The sequence below is a fragment of the Schistocerca serialis genome, chromosome 11 (assembly GCF_023864345.2).
Source record: "Schistocerca serialis cubense isolate TAMUIC-IGC-003099 chromosome 11, iqSchSeri2.2, whole genome shotgun sequence".
Classification (NCBI taxonomy): Eukaryota; Metazoa; Arthropoda; class Insecta; order Orthoptera; family Acrididae; genus Schistocerca; species Schistocerca serialis.
In genome coordinates, this window is record NC_064648.1 from 67,929,591 (window position 1) to 67,952,147 (window position 22,557).

Here is a 22,557-nt window from a genome sequence, read left to right on the forward strand (position 1 = left end):
GATCCTTCTTGCAACTCAGTCACACGTTTTGGCACATAAGATTCCACAGAAACACATACGGCGACACCATCATGTGCAATAGGGATGGACGGCTAAACTTCGATTTTCCGAGATCAGTGACTTCCGTAAAAGCAACTTTTTCGTAATTGCAATTTGTCAGAGTTAAAAACAGCAGTTAACGATTTCACAACTTTTATCCCTCCGCACTCCACTAATGTTATTCTGCAATTTGTGCAAATTCTGTGACTTCTGCTATTTCTGCGCTTTACGCGATTTCCGTTATTTATCTCTGGTAGATGTTGCACTGTCATAAGTCGCAAGTAAGAAGTGAACTATGTAAATACACTCAAGAAATATGTTCTTGTGTGTATAGGTGATTACTTTTCAGCACCTAAGGTTAACATTTCAATAACCCAACTGACAAAAAGTTACATGAAATGTATTAATATTTCCAACGATTTTTCCTCAGCTGTTACACGCTTGCCCACACTCAGTAGCATCTACATTTTACCTATGTTCTTCCTTTGGCTTTAATTCTGAATTAATGGAACAGGTGTGAAAATATTGATAGTGTGATGTTGAGAATCATACCACTAGTTACCACACAGGACCATAACAATTCTGTTTACAATACGAATTGTAACCACATTACGTTCACAGGTATCTGAACCGCATTTCCAGTCACTCGATATAGCGGTAATTCAAAATATTGACAGAACTGCAAGAGATGCCACAGCATCTTTACATCGTCTTCGTCAGAACTAAGGTTAGTTTCTAAGTTTGTGAATGAACGTAATGACATTGTTTATGCAAAGTGTGAAACCACCTCCCATCACTCAACTGCTTAAATTACCAGAAATATTAGCAGTTGTATAAAGTGAATTATATTGCTAGTAATTAGTAGCAGTATAAAAGTTTAATAATTCTCGTGATTTCCCAAACAAGTTCCCATTTCGATTACTGGCTTCTCTACGTAGCCCTCCACATCCAGAAGACATAACTGTGAAGATTCAAGATGACTCTTGAAGAACTTGCAGCTTAAAAGAGCCATATTTCGTAACACAAGTGTGCAAAATGTGCCATTGAAGCCATTACGTGATCTGTAAGGGATGATAAATAAATGTTAAGTACACTGTGAGTGCATAATGAAAATTCCATTCTCACCTTGTTTAAGCCATCCTATATCCCAAAGTTTTCTAATGTGTATTTAGTGATAAAGACTGCTGGAGTGTGATATTAATCTGTCAATTCCTCCTGCCTTGAAATGTTGGTTGTGATGACAGACTGACCTGTAGCACAGCCCAAGATCTAGGTTAGGTTGGAATGTTGCATGTTTTAAAGTTAATAACGTGCTGGCAAAAACAGTGGAAAGTACTGAGAAAAATTTATTTGTAACATATTCTGACTAATCAAAATTACAAACTGTTTTACTGACGAAGTATCTGCCTACAAAGTTAACATTATACCTATTTTAAATCTATGCCACTGATTGGTTGTCTTCATTTCGATAAAACAGGAAAAAGAAAATAAATAAAAAGAAATGTTTTACATTAATTTTACACAATTTTCTTATTTATATTTTTGGCTTACCAATCCTATTGTCTTTGGTGTCACTATTTTTAATCATTATCATCATAGTCACAAATATCTGGCTGTTTCTTAAAATATGTTGCGATTTCTGAGTTTGTGGTTACTGTGGGACCTGAGAACACAGCGGTTTCTATTCAAATACATGTTGGATTTCACTTCTATACTGCTGCCATGCAATAGCAGTGCCACTTGCTTCCAGACACACACAGCCTGCCCATTGCTCTCTAATTGGCTGTGTAGAATTAGCAGCTGACGCACCCCGGTTCGTTCCCTTCATACCTCACAGTCAGTGTCGACAACATTGTAGCACAAAAGCGTAAGTACGCCACTGGCCTCTAGCTATACTCATACTGTCTCCTGCAGGAATGAATACTATACTAATTTAACGTCACTTCGATTTCGAACACAAGTGGATGCAGGCGAATTGCAGTTTAATCGTGGTGCGTGTTCATAGAAGGCCAAAGTACACTGTTTGTTTCCCACAGCTGGCAACTAGACGTAATGTGCTGTCTACTCACCACTCCCCTCCCTGCACCCCATGGGCTCTCAGCCACTCTGGTGTCACGGTTCTCCCTCCAACCCTTCTGTAGTGCTGTGCTCGAGCAACTGTGATATACACATTGCAATATCTTCTATGGTGCGAGTCATATGTAACAACAGCAACTAACACATTAATAAAAGATCTCGAACACGATTCAGCCCAATTCTCGAACTTTCACTCGTCCCTCGAGACACTGCATGTGTCGGTACTACCATCTCCGTAATGGGTCTTGCCACTAATTTATTCCGACGACAACAATTACAGTTAGTTTAATATGAATGATTTCATCTGTTACATATTTCATTCTAGGTTAATTTCCCTTCTTGTTTCATGCGGAAACCACCGTCATGTTCTAAAGCTGATTAAAAGCTGGTAATCTTTTTTACCTGGTGTTCTAATATGTAAACAGCAAGTGAATGTCTCATTTGCATCCCACTTAGAAAATTATTATAGTTTCTCATAATCAAATACAATACTGATCTGTGTTCAGAACCAAGTAATGATTTTTGAAGATCACTTCCGCTTCTGAATGTTATCTTCAGTTAAAAAGGAACATTAATGTTTGTACACGATACTCATACACGTATGAGAACTTTTACTGCACGTTAAAATAAAACAAAAGTTTGTAAAATGATAGAATTTGGTGCTATTTTCTCCCATGTTCCGCAAAATTGTCAAATTTTTTCAGCAGATCAATAGATGGTTGTAGCAGCTAGTCCACCGTATCCACTGCACTAGCACCACGGGAGTCGAACGTCACACGACTGCTCAAGCAATCTCGATGCTGTACCGAGTGCTTCGGCATACTGCGAAATCTCGAGAACATTCAAATGCAGTTATTGTTTGCACGGCCCTGCCTTCAGAATTCTGCAAAATAAATCTGCATGTGACCTCAACGGCCAAAGCTTCATCTGCAAATGTAAGACGACCAGCATATACTCTATTAAACAACATAAAATCACTAACCTCAACAATAGTGTAATCAGTGACTATAAGACGACTCAGTACTTTTCGAATGCAAAATTTGGGGAAAAAAACCTCATCTTATAATAGAACAATGAAAACAAACAATTTTTGACAAAATAATTTAATTGGATAGATAAAAAATTTACTCACCAGGCGGCGGCAGAAAACACACGTAAAAGAAGGTTGTAAAAGGGCCATTTTTCTCCAACCTCCGATTGCTTAGTATAGAAGCTACGCGAGTGGCAGAAAGTGCACACGCACTGTAGGCTACTGCGCAACTCTCTCACTACACAACTGCTGACCTCAAGGCATCAGTCTGCATTGCACTACAGCCACGTAAAAACGGCTGCCGTCATTGTTGCTCTTGCCAAGTGTGAATTACGAAGTGCAATTCAGTTTCTGCAAGCACAAGGGAATAGTGCAGCAGAAATTCATCGGAGAACGAGCCGAGTGTACGGTGATAACTTCACGACTGACAGTGTTGTGGGAGAATGGTGCCGAAATTTTAAGGATGACGTCCACGATGAAGGGGCCCCAGGACGCAAGTCTGTCATTTCAGCCGACTTCGTGGAACGAGATCACAGAATAGTTAGAGAAAATCATAAGTTCACCATAACTGCTTAGTCTATGGGAATTCTCGAAGTTTCAAGCTCTGTCATACACTTTATTGTTACTGAACATGTAGGCTACAAAAAACTTTGTGCTCATCAGGTCCCAAAAATATTGACGGAAGCCCACAAAAGTCACCGAATGGCGTCAGCTTTGAATTTCCTCGACCGTTATCACGATGAAGGAGAGAACTTTATGAAATCAATTGTTACTGGAGATGAAACTAGATTCCAATACAACAAACTGGAACCAAAATGACAATCACAACAATAGGTGCATCCAAATTCACCAAACAAACCAAAAAAATTCAAAACCATCATTCAACAACAGAAAGGTTATGGCCACCGTATTTTGGGACCGAAAATGTGTGTTGCTTGTAGAGTTTATGCAGCCCATAACCACTATCAATGCAGCTGCTTATTGAGAAACTTTATGACGTTCGCAGATAGCCATTCAAAACAAACACAGAGGAATGCTGAGTTCGGAAATTGTGTTGATCCGTGACAACGCTTGTCCACACACTGCTGGCACAACCCAATGGCGCCTTGAACAATTTCAATGGAACATTTTCGATCATACACCATACAGTGCTGACCTGGCACCCGACAACTTTCACTTTTTCCCTGAACTGAAGGCGTGATTAGGAGGGCAGCACTTTCAAACCAATGAAGATCTCCAAAACAATGTCAATGCTCATTTGAAATTATTGGTGGGTGGCAACATTTTTTGAAGAGCGTATTGCAAAGCTTGTCTACATGTATGATAAATGTCTCAATCTTTTCAGTGATTATATTGAAAAGTAACTTTAAGTGTACAAAACTTTTGGTAGTAAAATAATTGTTTTCTATGAACCTGGCTTCTATTTATAGCCTTTCAGATGCTGTGGTGGGGGAAGGGGGGTAAGGGGCGGAAGAGGGGGGGAAGAGGGGGCGGAAGAGCGGGTGGAAGAGGGGGTGTGGAAGAGGGGGGCTGGGTGGAAGAGGGGGGGTGGGTGGAAGAGAGGGGGGGTGGAAGAGGGGATGGGGGTGGAAGAGGGGATGGGGGTGGAAGAGGGGGGGAAGAGGGGTGGAAGAGGGGTGGAAGAGGGGGGGAAGAGGGGGGGAAGAGGGGGGGAAGAGGGGGGGAAGAGGGGGGGAAGAGGGGGGGAAGAGGGGGGGAAGAGGGGGGGAAGAGGGGGGGAAGAGGGGGGGGGGAGAGGGGGGGGAAGAGGGGGGGGGAAGAGGGGGGAAGAGGGGGGGAAGAGGGGGGGAAGAGGGGGGGAAGAGGGGGGGAAGAGGGGGGGAAGAGGGGGGGAAGAGGGCCGGGAAGAGGGGCGGAAGAGGGCCGGGAAGAGGGGCGGAAGAGGGCCGGGAAGAGGGGGGGAAGGGGAAGTTCTTATCTTCTTTCTATTTCATTTCAATGGCCCCTGTGGTGTCTAGACTGAGCCTCTGCATTTCCCTTTTCAGATTTTCTATTTTTCCTACCATATTTAGACTTCTGACATTCCATGCTCTGTCTCATAAAATGTTAATGTTTCATTGGTTATTCAATCTTGTTCTCATGGTCACCTCCCACTTAGCATTTCTCTCCTGCAGATCCAAATATGGGATTAATTCTGAATCTTGCCAATGAAGAGGTCATCATGATTTTTTTAAATCACAATCCATATGACCTGAGGATATGTATCATGTGGTTTTCATTGCCTTCTGCATCCTCATACAGTTGATAGTAGCTGAAACTTCCACATTATAGGGGAGAAACCTTTGTCTGCTCCTTCACCCACTTTGACGACGGCACTGGGAGAACAAAGGTGACTCTTTGTGCATAAAGTATTTAGCTATAATCAAAATTTAAGCAGTTTCTGAGATCAAACACAGAACATTGTGATTAATAGTCAAAGACACCTCCTCAAGCACCTAATTTGTATCCGACAGGCACTGAAGTATGAAGACTATGTCAAACCTGCGATTTATGCTACGATAATGCTGGAAACCACAGACGGAAAAACATTTGTTGCACACCTCACTTTTTACGAGACAACCTTCCACATTAAGTGACAAGTTAAGTGGCACAAAATTCAAATACGGGGTACAGAAAAGCCCTCGTGTGTAATGGAACAGCAGCACAACTCACCGATAGTTAATACATTCTGTGTGATGAGAGCATAAAAGTTGTGTGGTCTGCTTTTCTTCACTGAAATGTGTTTAAACATTCACCTGGACACACTCGAGCACTGGCTGATGGCACAGTTCGATACAGATTCCACGGATAACCCTCTTTTAGCAAGATGGGGAACAGATGGGTGGCACATTTTTAAATTGTCATCTTCCGTACTGTCGCATCGGTCATAATGGACAGGATCTTGGCCAACTAGATCTCCAGACACTTTTAGATTTCTTTTTAAGGGGTTACGTGGCAGACCTTGCTTGTGTGGCTCCTTAGCCGAAAGCAATTCCAGAACTGGAAAGGCACATTTCGAATGCGCTCACACTGGCGGCTCTACATATGTCGTAGATTGTACGGTGTCAAACAAATGATTGCTTAAAAGTTGTCTGTGTAATCGAGGACAGTCATATAAAAGACCTATAGAGTACGAAGAAAAAGTTTTTTAACTGTTTTTACATTCTCTTTAAATCTTATCAATGCGTGACTCTGTGTAAAATAGCTACAGCTGTCGACAACTGCTATACGCATTTTTAATTGCCCTGTATTATCCAGAAAAAATGGTGTCATCTACCTGTCTGGTCACACTGCCCGACAAGGCGCCATTCAGTGAGAGGCTCACTACTCACATATTCTCATACTCCAGATCGTCCTCGTATCTGCTGAAGAGGTCAGTTGCATTGATGTGGACCGTGACATTGCCTTTAGGGTTGGTGCGCTGTTGCAGCCGACGTTCCTCACGCTCCCTGGAAAGACAGAAGCAGTCCACTAATCTCACAGCCCGGAAATCACAAAAATGCCACTGTACAGCTTTATCAGTTATTTCATTTTAAGTTTTTACTGTTCACCAAAATTTTAAAAAAAGTTATTTTGGAATATAGCTCAGATCAGAAAGTTTGGCTCAGGCACCTACAATGAAAAAAGACTTGCTGTCAACAACCAGTTGTGTTTTATTTAAATTTATCCACAGTGCACCGGATTTGTTAGGCACCGATGACCGTAGCAGTCTGGTCCCTTTAATCCCACAAACCAACCAACCGGAATTGTTAATGTCGTCAACTGTGTTACAAATTTATGAAATAATTTTACTGCTTAAGTCACTTTTTATTAATATTTATGAATGTGTTTTGGCAGCACGCAATAAGGACAATGACCGTCTATTCCAGGACATCACAAATGATCATCAGATATCTTATACAAAATGCGATGTCCTTACTGACCGACTCATCATTACACAGCCCAAACCGCTATGCATTGAAATTTTGAGAGGATGTTGATCTTATTCTGTAGGCATCATTTAGCAAGTGATTTCTTGAAATTTCACCTCTGAACAGAGTGAAATAGAAGATGATTTCTATGTATATCATGGGGAAGAGAAAAGATTACTTGTAACTGAGAATCACTTAGCTGTCAGTTATAGATGCAGTTATACACAACATAGTTTTTACCAGAGGAAGGGGGATAGAACGAACACGAACACACACACACACACACACACACACACACACACACACACACTAACTAACTAACTAACTAACTTAGCCTATATGTGTAAACTTTCCAAATGATGAAGATAAACTATTAGAGAAATTAGCTCCTGTATTGTAAATTGGCACTTTGTAGTGTACGAACAACACAGATACACTATTCAAGAGAAAATTACTATTCTGAACTCTGGTCATCACCCCCCATCTCCGTCCTTGAGCATCACTATGTTGTTGGCACACATCAGCAATAATCTCCTCATACTGCAGAATGGCACACACGACGAGATCGTTGTCATAATGTACAAAACTGACTAAATCTGCACCCTCCAGTACAACCAGCTCATTACAAGACACGACTTCACGGTCACCACCGTCATCGTCATCAGTGGCAGTCTCTTCCAGGAACGTACCGGCTTTACGGAAACAGTTCATACCAGCTGCCAGGCAGCTGAAATAAAGTCCGTGGCTTGTAGTATGGTAATCCCGATAGTTTCACTTCCTGCATCAGCCAGTACTATCAAATGTTGAACCAATTTTTTTTTCTCTTTGAAATTTGCAGTAATGTCCAAATAAAGTGACTGTAGAACACTGGCACAGTTTCCAGGGAAAGCTTTAACTCAAACATTTTCCAAAACTATTTGAGGTAGATGTGCTGCACATCAATCCAAACGAAGACCGATCCTCTTTTTCATCCTGATGTCCAGTTCTTTTAACCATTTTTCCATTAAAATCAAGCCATCCAAGAATTTTTATTGGGTTTGTATTCCATAGATTTTTGTCTTTACACCTTTGCTATACCTTTGATTTTCTTGTCACTCATGGGTAAATTTGTCAGAGCCATCTGCATTTACGGCGAGACAGAACTGCCATGTGAATTTTACTTTTCTTCCCTCCATGGTGTGAGTCACTCTTTTCGGCTAATGTTTTACTAGGAAGCACACTGTAGAATAGACTGTCCTCATCACAGCTGTAGATGTTTTGAGGTTGATAATCCCTTGTGATACCCAGAAGAAACTTATCAATCCAGTGTTGCACCATGACATTGACAACTTTCAGTTCAATGGAAATTGTTCCCTGCAATTCCACGACAATCCTGGTCTTGTCCAAGTCCTTGTAAGCATCCTGATGAAGCCTTAAAATCACAGATAATGTTCATACGTGTAGCTAAATCTATCGCCTCTGCTTTCAGCACGTCACCATTGATGGGTGGAGCTGCAGCCCATTTTTGCCGGAAACACTTAAAAAGTGCCTTTTCCACATTTACATACCTCCATTCTCGCTGACAGCTGCATTTAGTCGATTTGCACAATTTTTAAAATGTGTTCAAAATACTGTTTTTTGCTGATGACTGTACATAGTGTGGCAAAGTCTGAAGCAGTTTCAGATTTTGTTTTATGTGGATTATCACCCACCTCTCATACGATTTTAACTTCCTGATCTACTGTGTAACTTTTCCTTTTTCTGTTCTCTACGGCTGATCGAAAGCGAATGAATTATAGACCCACAGCTCAGCAATAAATGTCAGCAGACAGCTTAACTTCTCAATTGTTACCGAGGAAGAGCTTCTTGTATTGCAAACAACAGAGCCAGCAGAGTCAGGAGTGTGTGTTTCCATGCCAGCGTATCTGGTTAACAGTGTCTCTGTTTCTTGTCTCCGTGGCATCGCCACTACATCAGCAAATGTAAGAAAAATATCACAGGACTTCTTTTCAAATAGTAATGCTCATTACAGGTTCACAATATTCAATTTATTTCGCCAGTATTTGTTCTATAGCAGTACATTACATGAAAATGCTTTATGTACACTCCTGGAAATTGAAATAAGAACACCGTGAATTCATTGTCCCAGGAAGGGGAAACTTTATTGACACATTCCTGGGGTCAGATACATCACATGATCACACTGACAGAACCACAGGCACATAGACACAGGCAACAGAGCATGCACAATGTCGGCACTAGTACAGTGTATATCCACCTTTCGCAGCAATGCAGGCTGCTATTCTCCCATGGAGACGATCGTAGAGATGCTGGATGTAGTCCTGTGGAACGGCTTGCCATGCCATTTCCACCTGGCGCCTCAGTTGGACCAGCGTTCGTGCTGGAAGTGCAGACCGCGTGAGACGATGCTTCATCCAGTCCCAAACATGCTCAATGGGGGACAGATCCGGAGATCTTGCTGGCCAGGGTAGTTGACTTACACCTTCTAGAGCACGTTGGGTGGCACGGGATACATGCGGACGTGCATTGTCCTGTTGGAACAGAAAGTTCCCTTGCCGGTCTAGGAATGGTAGAACGATGGGTTCGATGACGGTTTGGATGTACCGTGCACTATTCAGTGTCCCCTCGACGATCACCAGTGGTGTACGGCCAGTGTAGGAGATCGCTCCCCACACCATGATGCCGGGTGTTGGCCCTGTGTACTTCGGTCGTATGCAGTCCTGATTGTGGCGCTCACCTGCACGGCGCCAAACACGCATACGACCATCATTGGCACCAAGGCAGAAGCGACTCTCATCGCTGAAGACGACACGTCTCCATTCGTCCCTCCATTCACACCTGTCGCGACACCACTGGAGGCGGGCTGCACGATGTTGGGGCGTGAGCGGAATACGGCCTAACGGTGTGCGGGACTGTAGCCCAGCTTCATGGAGACGGTTGCGAATGGTCCTCGCCGATACCCCAGGAGCAACAGTGTCACTAATTTGCTGGGAAGTGGCGGTGCGGTCCCCTACGGCACTGCGTATGATCCTACGGTCTTGGCATGCATCCGTGCGTCGCTGCGGTCCGGTCCCAGGTCGACGGGCACGTGCACCTTCCGCCGACCACTGGCGACAACATCGATGTACTGTGGAGACCTCACGCCCGACGTGTTGAGCAATTCGGCGGTACGTCCACCCGGCCTCCCGCATGCCCACTATACGCCCTCGCTCAAAGTCCGTCAACTGCACATACGGTTCACGTCCACGCTGTCGCAGCATGCTACCAGTGTTAAAGACTGCGATGGAGCTCCGTATGCCACGGCAAACTGGCTGACACTGACGGCGGCGGTGCACAAATGCTGCGCAGCTAGCGCCATTCGACGGCCAACACCGCGGTTCCTGGTGTGTCCGCTGTGCCGTGCGTGTGATCATTGCTTGTACAGCCCTCTCGCAGTGTCCGGAGCAAGTATGGTGGGTCTGACACACCGGTGTCAATGTGTTCTTTTTTCCATTTCCAGGAGTGTATATTAAAGTTTAACTAAACAATGAAAAATCCAGGATGGAATAATGATAATATTATGAAAAGCTCATATAGCGGTCATGTTGACTTGCAGACAGGCACTACAAAAAGACTAGTAAAGACCTAAGCTTTCAGCCAGAAGACCTTCGTCTGAAATAGATAACATACACGCACACATTTTAACACAAACCCGGTTGATGTGCTTGTGACCACTGTCTCCGGCTGCTGGGGCCAGACTGTGACTGTGCACGATGGGAGAAGCAATCTGGGTGGTGGGGGAACGGACAGCAGAGTACGGGTGGGGGACAGTAAAGTGCCGTTTGTGCCCGTAAAGAGATGACGTTCACTTCATACGGTCCTCCTCGAACCGTGAAGTTACCTTCCTCGATATTGATCTCCACCTCAAAACGTGGCCACATCAGTACCTCTGTCCATATCAAACCTACCAACCACCAGTAATACCTTCAATTTGAAAGCTGCCACCCATTCCATTCTAAGAGGTCCATTCTGTACAGCCTATCCACCTGTGGCCATTGCATCTGCAGTGACGAGCAGACCCTCTCGAAATATACCGAAGGTCCCATCGAGGCCTTCACAGACGGTAATTATCCCGCTAACCTCGCTCAGAAACAGATATCCCACAGATATTCTCTTCAACCACCCAAATGTGTGTGTGTGTGTGTGTGTGTGTGTGTGTGTGTGTGTGTTTTGAACTGGAGCATTCACACCGGGACACTACACTGCCTCACCGGGCCACTGTGACGCAGCAGTGACTCACACTCGCCACGCGTGACAGACAACGTCACTGTGTTCACAGCAGTCGCCGCTGGACATGCATTACGTTGAATTGGAGTGTTTGCACTGGGACACAGTGCTGCAGATTTGCCAACGGACAGGCACTCTTCTCTGAGACAGTGATGTGAAGCATTCATTGTACACTATACTGTACACAATGTAGCAATGAGTTTAGATTAGATTAACACAGAAGATTTTAAAAGTGAAGTAGAAAATAATCCTGCTATTTGAGATGTCATAAGCAATGACTATAGCAACAAAGTGGTGAAAATGAATGCGTGGCAAGAAATTATAATGAAGTTTGTGCCCAATTTCGACGATAAGAGCATGGATGGGGGGGGGGGGGGGTGTATGTTGTATGTTCTTTTTTCAAATTTAATACCTTATTTTTCAGAATATAAAAGACTAATGAAATTTAGTTGCTACCCCTGTATGAGGCTAGGAGATTAGTAAACTTCAAGCACATTTGCATCCCTCACCCCTTTTCTTTTGCGTTTACCAGTATCTAGTGTACCATTATGCAGTCTTTAAGTGATAAGAAGGGACTAAATGGATGAGTATGGAAACCGTGAACTCATCCCTACAGGGCAAATGAAGAGAAAATCTAAAAAAATACTTAATTTCAAAATTTTCGTAACAAAATTAAGGGTGCGTCTTACAGTCATCTTAAGGTCAGAAAAATACAGTTAAAATATTATTATTAATTACAATTATTTACACATATATGGCTACGACAATAATTTATTTGTTTATCATAATAGTATTGAGGTACAAGCTCCAGATACTCTATAATTTTAATTGTAAGTTCCAAATAGTTCAGTGAAAGCAAGAATATAGCTGAAACTTCCTGGCAGATTAAAACTGTGTGCTGGACCGAGACTCGAACTCGAGACCTTTGCCTTTCGCAGGCAAGCACTCTACCGACTGAGCCACCCAAGCACGACTCTCGCCCAATCCTCACAGCCCTACTTCTGCCAGTACCACATCTCCTACCTTCCAAGCTTAACAGAAGCTCTCCTGCGTACTTTGCAGAACTAGCACTCCTGAAAGAAAGGATATTGTGGAGACATGGCTTAGCCATAGCCTAGGGGAAGTTTCCAGAATGAGATTTTCACTCTGCAGCGGAGTGTGCACTGATATGAAACTTCCTGGCAGATTAAAAGGTAGGAGACGAGGTACTGGAAGAAGTAGGGCTGTGAGGACGGGGCGTGAGTTGTGCTTGGGTGGCTCATTTGGTAGAGCACTTGCCCGCTAAAGGCAAAGGTCCCGAGTTCGAGTCTTGGTCCGGCACACAGTTTTAATCTCCCAGGAAGTTTCATATCAGCACACACTCCGCTGCAGAGTGAAAATCTCATTCTGGAAGAATATTGTTTGTTACAGTTAACATAGTAATAATTGCACAATGCACATCATAATTACAATGGCAGGTGAACAATGAGACCTAACCACATAAACATTCACATAACATTTCTAGCATTTAGATTTTTTTACAGCTACCAACGCACTTCGCCTTCAGGGCTAATGAAGTAGTTTGCAAGGTCATCCTTGATACTGTTCGCAATATTCCCTCCACAGACGAAGAAAGGTGACATGTCCTGGAATCCCTGAATAGTTAATGTATCCTCAAACGCTATTCCATTGCGATCATGGAAAAAGTTATGGAAGAGGCATCATGTCTTTACAATAGACTCCAGCCGATCATGCAGCAGTGGATGTAAGTGTAACGAAAGTTTTGTCCTTATTCTCCTCCTCCTCCTCCTCCTCCTCCTCAGAAGTTCTAACAAAAGTTCTCCTCACTCGAGTCTATTTCACTAACTAATCAACTGGCAATACCTGCAGTGTGACACTGGTGATGCAGGAGTGTTCACCAGAATTACCGGACCGTCACTGGTGACTGTCTCCAGTGTCCCTGTGTGAAACCAGCTTCAGTCTTTTGTTGTGCCTGTCAGCAACTCAACATCTCCGCTATATGCTGAGTAGCAATCTTTCATTTTCATAATGTCGTCAGGACTGGTATTTGGTTTCTCAGACAGGAATAAATAAATGTGTGTTTCAGCATTTTTGAGAATTTAATTCTTATTGGGGTGAAAGTTTTGTTCTTAAAACATATCATCATTATTAAACTACTGAAGCATTTGTAAAGCTACATATATGAAAACTGGTATCTGACTTCTCAGACAGAAATAAAAGATACACGTTCACTATTTTTGGCAAATTCAACAACTAAGGGGATGAAATAGGATGAAAGTTTTCTTGCAAATATTTAATTATGAAAGTGCCTTTAAAGCTAAATCTAAGAAAATTTGTGTTTGGATTCTCAGTTAAGAATTAAAAAAAGTACATGTTTCAGTGTTTTTGGAAATTCTACACCTATGGGTGTGATTCACTGACTCATCATAGCCTACTATGAACCTCTAACTACAGAAGCTTGAAATTCGGAGAGGGTGTTAATCTTATACTACAGACATTCTTTTAGTAAGAGATTGTTCGAAATTCCACCCCTAAAAGGGGGTGGGGGTGTGAAGCAGGGATTTAAGGTGTTTTGAAAATATATCATTACTAAAGCATTAATAACGCATTTTTAAAGTTACATCTATGAAAACTGATATTTTACTTTGTGGTTAGAAATGAAAGGATACGTCTTTTGGTGTTTTTGGAAATTCGACCACTAAGGGAGTGAAATAGGGGATGAAAGTTTTTATGTAAATTTTCATTATGAAAGCATTTTTAAAGCTAAATCTAAGAAAATTTGTATCTGGCCTCTCCTTTACAAATTTAAAAAAATACATGATCTTTGGAAATTCACCACTGGGGTTTAAAATTTTTATGAAATTATTTCATGATATAAAACAATTTTAAATCTAAACCTGTGCAAATCTGTATTTGATTTATCAAAAAACAGGTGTTCAGGGATGAAAGTTTCTACAGAAATGTTATGACAAAAACTCAAAAGACAGGATCAACAAAGACCTCTGATTCTAGTTACTGGAATCGCTTTCTGGTAAGAAGTACATTTGAAAAAGACCATCCTTCTATGGCCTTAATTAGAATGGAAAGTTCAGATGTTGCAATTTGTGAACAACATAAAAATTCAATTACAAAAATCTGTGCGGATCATATAATCTATGCGAGCGAAGCAGCAGGCGCTAAGTTAGTATTACATAAAAGGCACAAAGGACAATAAATGGTATTGTATGAAGAACTGGAAATTTTCATCTATGGCAGAGTACGTGATAACTGGTTGCTAAATGATAAGCTAAAAGGCAACAATGTAATTCTTTCAAAAATTTCTCCAATGCTGAATGATTCTTTTATTTTTAAAAAAAAAAAAAAAACACCTGTCTTGGCATCACTTCACAATCATGAAATACCAAATAATCATTATTTGATACACACTGTGACAAACATGTTTATATATTTTTTAAAATGTATTACCACTGTTTCTACTATCTTAGTAATAAATATTAACAAAAAGTGACGAACAGTAAAAGTATTTCATAAATCATTTCAGAGTTTGAAAAGCGTTGTCAACAATTCGGTTTGCCCCTGTTTTATATGCATTTGCAGCCGGGCAGACAAAGATTTCCTGTTTGATGACATTTTTCCTTGTTCAAGCTCCAAAATGTCAAATTTTGCATTTCTGTGAAATTATTTGGCAATGTTCTGCTTTGTTTGATGTGCTTGTCAGACAACAGCTGTATCAGTTGTGATTTAGAGAAATTTTGACTGACAGCCAATTTGACAAACAAGTTTGCCCATTTACATTTGCATTTGTCAAACAAAAGCCAGATCACTGGCAGATTTCTGAGATGAAAGACTGTACACATGTTGCTATTTCACCATGCTTTAAGAGTGGAAAATAATTTATGATGCAGTTTATCTCATATCGCAAGTTCCCACAATTGTGAAAAATAAGGACAAAAAAATATCTGAACAAGAATAAAAGATCACCCACCATTACAAAAACGGTAGAGGTGTTACGACTATCACCTCACTCAATACTTCTTTACTGTTTCACACATTACCATAATAATGTCAATGCAAGACACATATTTTAAATCTTCAAAATCTTCTCTGGTTCCAAGGGATCTGCAACTTTTAGGTAGTCTTTGAACAATTGGAATATATTTTCTCATAACTGCAAGTGTGTTTTTTTTTCAATATGAAGGCAAAGTAATTCTAAAAAGTTATTAAAATTTGACTGTCCATTCAGAGAAAGTTGATGTAATCATAAAGTTCTGCGAGTAACACTTTCTTTAGCAGATTTTCATGGGAGACATCTACTGCCGTGGGCTGTGCTGCATGCAGTATGGCAAAGAGCTTAGCATCACTGGCTGACACGCTGTGAGCTCCCAATTCTACCTCCGACCACCAGCAATTATTTGTTATTACATACTTATTATTCCTGGAAGGTTCTTGAAATATCTTATGTTTGTTAACATTTGTAGATTCTAAGTCTTTATAAACAAGCATTCTGAAATATGCTATGTTTGTATACACAGCTGCACACACTGGCCAGGAGGTCAGTTCAGTTCTGTTCGTACATTGATGACAGTAATAATTGTGCTTTCAGTTCTAAGTTTTTTACTTCAATATTGGACGTGCCTTTGGAACTGGACCCAACGATGGTTTTGACATGACAACATGCCATTCTTTGCATCAGCATCTTGTTTTCTTTTGCTTTCTATACATTGCTAAAACTAGAGTAAGAAATGCTTTGCACTGGTAGCAACACAGACTTGCATCAAACTGCTTAGCAACACGGTAACTATTCATTCTTTTTCTACACAATGTGAAAGCTGCTTTAAAAGTGAGCTTTGTTTTGAAAAATTTGGTTTTTATGTTACCACAATTGTTTGTCAAACCAATGCAAAGGAAAGAGTGACTGACAAAGAAGTCCGAGTGTTTAAGGGGACTTAAAATCACTAGTAGTAAATGGCCGAGTAATGTAGAGGTAGAAAATTTGCATACTGTGATTAAATTAGAATGATCAATTCACTACTTGCAGATTAGACTCTAGGCAGGCATCACTCAACCCACTTCTAGTGAACCCTTACCTGCATCAGTATTCACATAATTTTTTAAATAGTTTTTGCTTTGAGCTGGATGTAACTCAATTTTTATTGTGAATACTTTTAGTCTTGTGTTTGCGATTTCAGCCTTACTAACTTCATGAACAATTGTTTAGCGACTTGTAACCTTCACTTGTGACAAACAGAATGCAGATACGAGGCCTGTTCAGAAAATAATATTCTGAATTACACGCTTTAAGAGATATTTAATGACATACGGTTGACAGCACTGCCTTGTGGATTGTCTCCTTTGTACCCACACGTTTTTGGAGTGTGATGTCTCATTTATTTTTCACGTTATTGTTACCTGAGTGCAACATGTAAGTTGTTGTTGTTTTTTTTTTTTTTTTTTTTAACCGAAACTGGAAACCAGCAGCAATGGGAACGTAACTCAAAAAATTGGAGAAACTAAAAACAGAAGGAAAGCTTAAAAAACCACTACAGAAGGGGGTTGGTTGCCCCAAAAAAGAGCTTCAAATGACTGACGTCATCTCACTGGCACTAATAAACTCGAGAACGCGATCAGCTGAGCGCGTATCATCTGCTAAAATGGAAGATATATCAGGTGACAACTGTAGACGGGCGAGTAACGGAGTAAAATAGGGGCACTCAATTAAAAGGTGTCTCACCGACCACAGTTGAGAGCAGTGGGGACAGAGTGGGGGAGGATCGCCACTTAAAAGATGTCGATGGCTAAAAAGACAGTGCCCTATCCGGAGTCTAGATAAAATTACCTCCTCCCGACGACGCATTCGAGAGGAACAGGTCCAAGCACAGGGAAGAGCTTTCACGTCCCACAATTTATTATTGGGAAGTGTCGACCAATGTGCGTGCCATAAAAGAACAACACGACGACATAAAACATTCCACAGATCGGCGAAGGGAATCGTGCGAATAGCTGGCCGAAGAAGAGAGACTGCAGCCTTGGCCGCTATATCGGCCGCCTCATTTCCGCAGATACCAACGTGTCCTGGGATCCAGAGGAACGCCACAGAGACGCTCCCCAAGTGGAGCAAGTGGAGGCAGTCCTGAATCCCGTGGACCAGAGGGTGGACAGGGTAGAGAGCTTGGAGACTGAGGAGAGAGCTGAGAGAGTCTGAGCAGATAACATACTGTATCCGCTGATGGCGGCGGATGTATTGGACAGCCAGGAGAACAGCGTAAAGCTCCGCAGTATAAACCGAACACTGGTCGGGAAGCCGAAATAGAGTTGGGGTGTCGTCAACAATATACGCACCCCCTACACCAAACGATGTTTTTGAGCCATCAGTGTAAATAAATGTGGCTTCCTTCATTTGTGCACATAGAGCAGCAAATGCCCGACGATAAACAAGTGAAGGGGTACCATCCTTGGAAAACTGACAACGGTCACGGAGCAGGCAGGTCCGGGGATGGAGCTAAGGTGGTGCTGTCCCCCAAGTTGTCAAGAAAGTTTTAGGAAAGCGGATGGAAAGAGGATGGAGCAATTGACGGAAGCGGCCTCCCGGTGGTGGTAGGGATTAGAGGCGGCCTGCATACCCTAAATCCAAGGAGGCGTTGAAAAGAGTGTCATGGGCCGGATTAGCAGGCATGGAAGACAGATGGCTAGCATAACGACTCAGGAGGACAGCTCGCTGATTGGACAGCGGAGGTTCAGCAGTCTCAGCATAAAGGCTTTCCACAGGGCTGGTGTAAAAAGCTCCTGACACTAAACGTAATCCACGATGGTGAACAGAGTCGAGACGCCAAAGAATAGACGGCCGAGCAGAGGAGTAAATTATGCTTCCACAGTCCAATTTCGAGAGCACTAAGGTGCGATAGAGGCGGAGGACCACTCGGTCTGCTCCCCAGGAGGTACCATTCAGGACACGGAGGGTGTTGAGGGATCGAAGACAGCGAGCCGAAAGATAGGAAATGTGGGAGGACCAGCACAGTTTTCTGTCAAACATAAGACCCAAGAATTTAGCGGCGTCCGAAAATGGAAGGTTGACAGATCCTAGATGTAAGGAAGGTGGAAGAAACTCCGTACGACGCCAAAAATTAACACAAACGGTCTTACTGGGAGAAAAATGGAAGCCTGTTTCGATGCTCCAAGAGTGGAGGCGATCGAGACATCCTTGAAGACATCGTTCAAGAAGGCTGGTCCGTCGAGAGCTGCAGTAGATCGAAAAATCGTCCACAAAGAGGGAGCCCGAGACATCAGGAAGGAGACAATCCATAATTGGATTTATGGCAATGGCAAACTGTACAACACTTAGCACGGAGCCCTGGGGTATCCCGTTTTCTTGGGAGAAAGTACGGGAGAGAGTAGTGTTCACCCGCACTCTAAATGTGGCTCTGCCATAAATTTGCAAAGAAAAAGGGGCAGCCGATCTTGAAAGCCCCAAGAGAACAGTGTGTGGAGGATGCCTGTCCTCCAACAGGTATCGTAGGCTCTCTCCAGATCAAAAAATATTGCTACTGTTTGGTGTTTCTGGAAAAAAATTGTTCATGATATAAGTGGAGAGAGCAACAAGATGGTCAACTGCAGAACGATGCTTTCGGAAACCGCATTGGGCAGGTGTTAAAAGACTGTGGGACTCCAGCCACCAAGCTAAATGGCAATTCACCATACGCTCCAAAACTTTACATACACTACTCGTGAGAGAAATGGGGTGATAGCTAGAGGGGAGATGTTTGTCCTTTCCAGGTTTTGCAACAGGAACGACGATAGCTTCCTGCCATCGTCTGGGAAAAGTACTGTCGGTCCAAATTCGATTATAAAGGCGAAGGAGGTAACGCAGACTATGGTGTGATAAAAGCAGCAACATTTGGATGCGGATACCATCCGGTTCTGGGGCGGAGGAGCGAGAAGAAGAGAGTGCAGGTTGGAGTTCCCGCATGGAGGAAACAGTATTGTAGCTTTCGCGATTTTGAGATGAGAAAGCAAGAGGTCGCACTTTTGCTGCGCGTTTCTTTGGGAGAAATGCTGGCGGGTAATTTGAAGAGCTCGAAATCTCAGCAAAGTGTTGACCCAATGAGTTAGAAATTGCGACGGGGTCCACTAATGTATCATGCGCAACAGTGAGCCCAGAGTCTGGGGAGAACCTAGGGGCGCCAGATAACCGTCGAATCTGTCTCCAAACTTCCGAGGAGGGAGTGAAGGTGTTACATGAGCTAGTAAAGAAGTTCCAGTTTGGGTTCTTGCTATCGCGGATGACGCGACGGCATCGCGCACGGAACTGCTTATAGCGGATACAGGTGGCCAAAGTAGGATGGTGTCTGAAAACGCGAAGAGCACGTCGCCCCTCACGTATTGCGTCACGGCATGCCTCTTTCCACCAAGGAACTGGAGGGCGCCGGGGGAATTCGGAGGTGCGAGGTATGGAACGTTCCACAGCTGTAAGAATAACGTCTGTAATATGAGTGACCTCATCGTCGACGCTAGAAAAGTGACGGTCATCGAATGTCGCTAGAGACGAAAAAAGTGTCCAATCGGCTTGGGCGAACTTCCAGTGTCGCGGGCGCATATATGGCAGTTGTGGCTGCAATCGAAGGACACGTGGAAAGTGGTCACTCGAGTGTGTATCAGCAAGGGCGAACCATTCGAAGCGCCGAGCTAGCGGAACAGTACCTGCCAAAAGGTCTAAATGAGAGAAATTTGTCAACATGTAAGTGTTAAGGTGCGTTTACACTGCGATTTGTATCGGCACATGTATGAGATACGTGTATATGCGACTTTGCGACATGTATCGCGACTTGTATGAGTTGACAAGTATCAACCTCATACATGTATGAGCGTGCGTTTACACTGGTTGATTTGTATCACTGTGCGATAGCTTCCGACGACGATTTGGAAGATTTCACATTTTTATGTGCTGATACACTTGCTCTTTTGGAAGATGATAGGAAGAAAAGGCGGAGGAAGCGTAGATGGTGGCACAGAGGGTTTCTCGCGAATTAACGCTAGAGGATGGCGCATATTTTAGAAATTATGTTAGGATGAATATGGAGGATTTCCGCGGTTTGTTATCACTTGTGGCTCCTCTTGTGTCCAAAACCAAAGCAAACTTTCGGGAAGCGATTCGACCAGAGGATCAGTTGGCAGTAACACTCCGTTTTTCAGCCACTGGGGATTCCTCGTAAAACGAAGATTTCATGACAAAACATTTGCATTGTCGCGCGACTGCTAATATCTCACACACGATTGTCGGCATCCGTTGTCAACATTATCACGCGAGGCCGCCGGAATAATAGCAAAACATTGATATACGTGCCAGATTCATGAAAAAATTATATAATGTATTACATACTCTGATATATATATAAAACTTTTACCTTCACTTCTTGGGATAAAACTTGCACAATGGCCTCGCAAACACGAAGAATAATGTTGCATATGGCACTTTTTGATATTCTATGCAGATACATTGACGTCGAAACGACAGTCGGCACCTTCAAAACTCAAACAGCCGCCAAAGAGCCTGGTACTACGCATGCACTAATCGTCGAAATAAGCGGCAGTGGACAAGACGACAGGAAATGATAGTACTGCGCATGCGCGAGTTCTTCAAATGTCGCTCATACATGTCGCGTATATGGCCAAAAAGCGATATACAAAATGTATACGCGACATGTATGAGCTCGAGGGTCCACATACAAGTTCCGTGAATTTTTGTATGAGGTGATGTATCGCGACATGTCAAATTGACATGTCGCTCATACATGTCGCGATACATGTATCCCAGTGTAAACGTACCTTTAGTGGCAATTTTTGAAATGTGAAATTTTCTGGAGCAAAGCTGCAACATAAAATTTTGCATGAAACTGGGGAAACTTTTACAGACTTGTTTCTGCTTTTGAAATGAGCTTATGGAGATGATGCTCTGGGTCATATGCAATGTTACAAATTGCTTTCACAATTTAAACATGGTCATCACCCAATTTAAGATTATCCTCAAGCATGAAGGCCTTCCACTTCAACTGATGAAATGTGTAAATTGCTGACTGCATGTCACAGAATTTGAAGAAGCGATTAACAGTTTGTCCCTGTGGCACAAATTCATGATGAAAGTAATCCTTCCAAGCCAAAGAAAACTATCACCACAGCTTTGAAATTTGACCTACCCTGATAGCTTTTTCTAGTCGTGGAGAAACTTTACTGACCCATTGTGAAACCGACTCTCAGTCTTAACATCATAACCGTACATCCACGTCTCATCCAGAGTTATCTTTCTCTTTAAGAACACCTCATTCTCATTTGCGTGATCCAAAAGCTCTTCACAGACTGTGAGCCGAAGGTCTATCTGAACTCGAATCGTGAGCCGTTGGATCAACTTGTTGGCAACACAATGCATCCACGATGCTGTGTCAGGATTTTGTGACACGAGACAAATGAAACGTTACATTATTCTGCAATCTCTTCAATAGTCAGTCTTCGATCGGCACATACAACTTTCTCGACCTTCCTGACACGAGCGGCGTCGGTAGATGTGGAAGGGTGTCCTGAACGACGATAATCTTTAATTTCCATCCGCCATTTTTAAGCTGAGTGGACCGTTCGTAAACCGAGTATGGCTCGAGCACTCGTCACCACAGGCTTCCCGCATCATTCGGTGTGTGTCTGTAAAGGTTTTCTCAAGTATCGTGCAAAATTAAACGTAGAGGCACTGTTCCTCTAAATCAGTCATCTCAAAATTTGCAAACTGTGCGACACAATGTTCCATCGAATACCACACTGAACAATAACTAACAGTCATACGACGACGAAACTTCTGGCAGTTACACATTAAACACAGCCACGTGCAAGGATGCCAACCGTTTTTCGCTCCGACACACCACTAGTGCAAAATTACAAATAATTCAGAATTTTTTGTACAGACCTCGTATGTCTACACAAACCTCATCGAAGAGGGAGCAGGTCGCATCCGACCCGATTGTGCCGTCTATCTTGTCTCCTACCACCACTAGGGCTAACATCCCCCAATGGGTGTCCGGGTATTTTTTAGCAGATAGTGTAATATTCTCAAATTCTGCTAAACTAGGAGTATATAATCACTGCACAATAGTCATATCTGACTTACTAATCCAGCGTGTTCTTTACTCGAAATAGTCAACCGAACCCCCATACTTACGACGACAGCATATCAAATTGATAGAGATCTAAAATTTTTAC

At 42.6% G+C, this 22,557-nt stretch overlaps 1 protein-coding gene across 1 annotated transcript in view; it reads right to left on the reverse strand.

Annotated features, from left to right (window-relative positions):
• LOC126426852 (dnaJ homolog subfamily C member 11) overlaps positions 1–22,557 on the reverse strand; it is a 133,899-nt gene that overhangs the window by 84,419 nt on the left and 26,923 nt on the right. Inside the window, exon 4 of the mRNA XM_050088873.1 lies at positions 6,478–6,594. Coding sequence (XP_049944830.1) covers positions 6,478–6,594 — 117 coding nt within the window. The remainder of the gene's footprint in view (positions 1–6,477; positions 6,595–22,557) is intronic.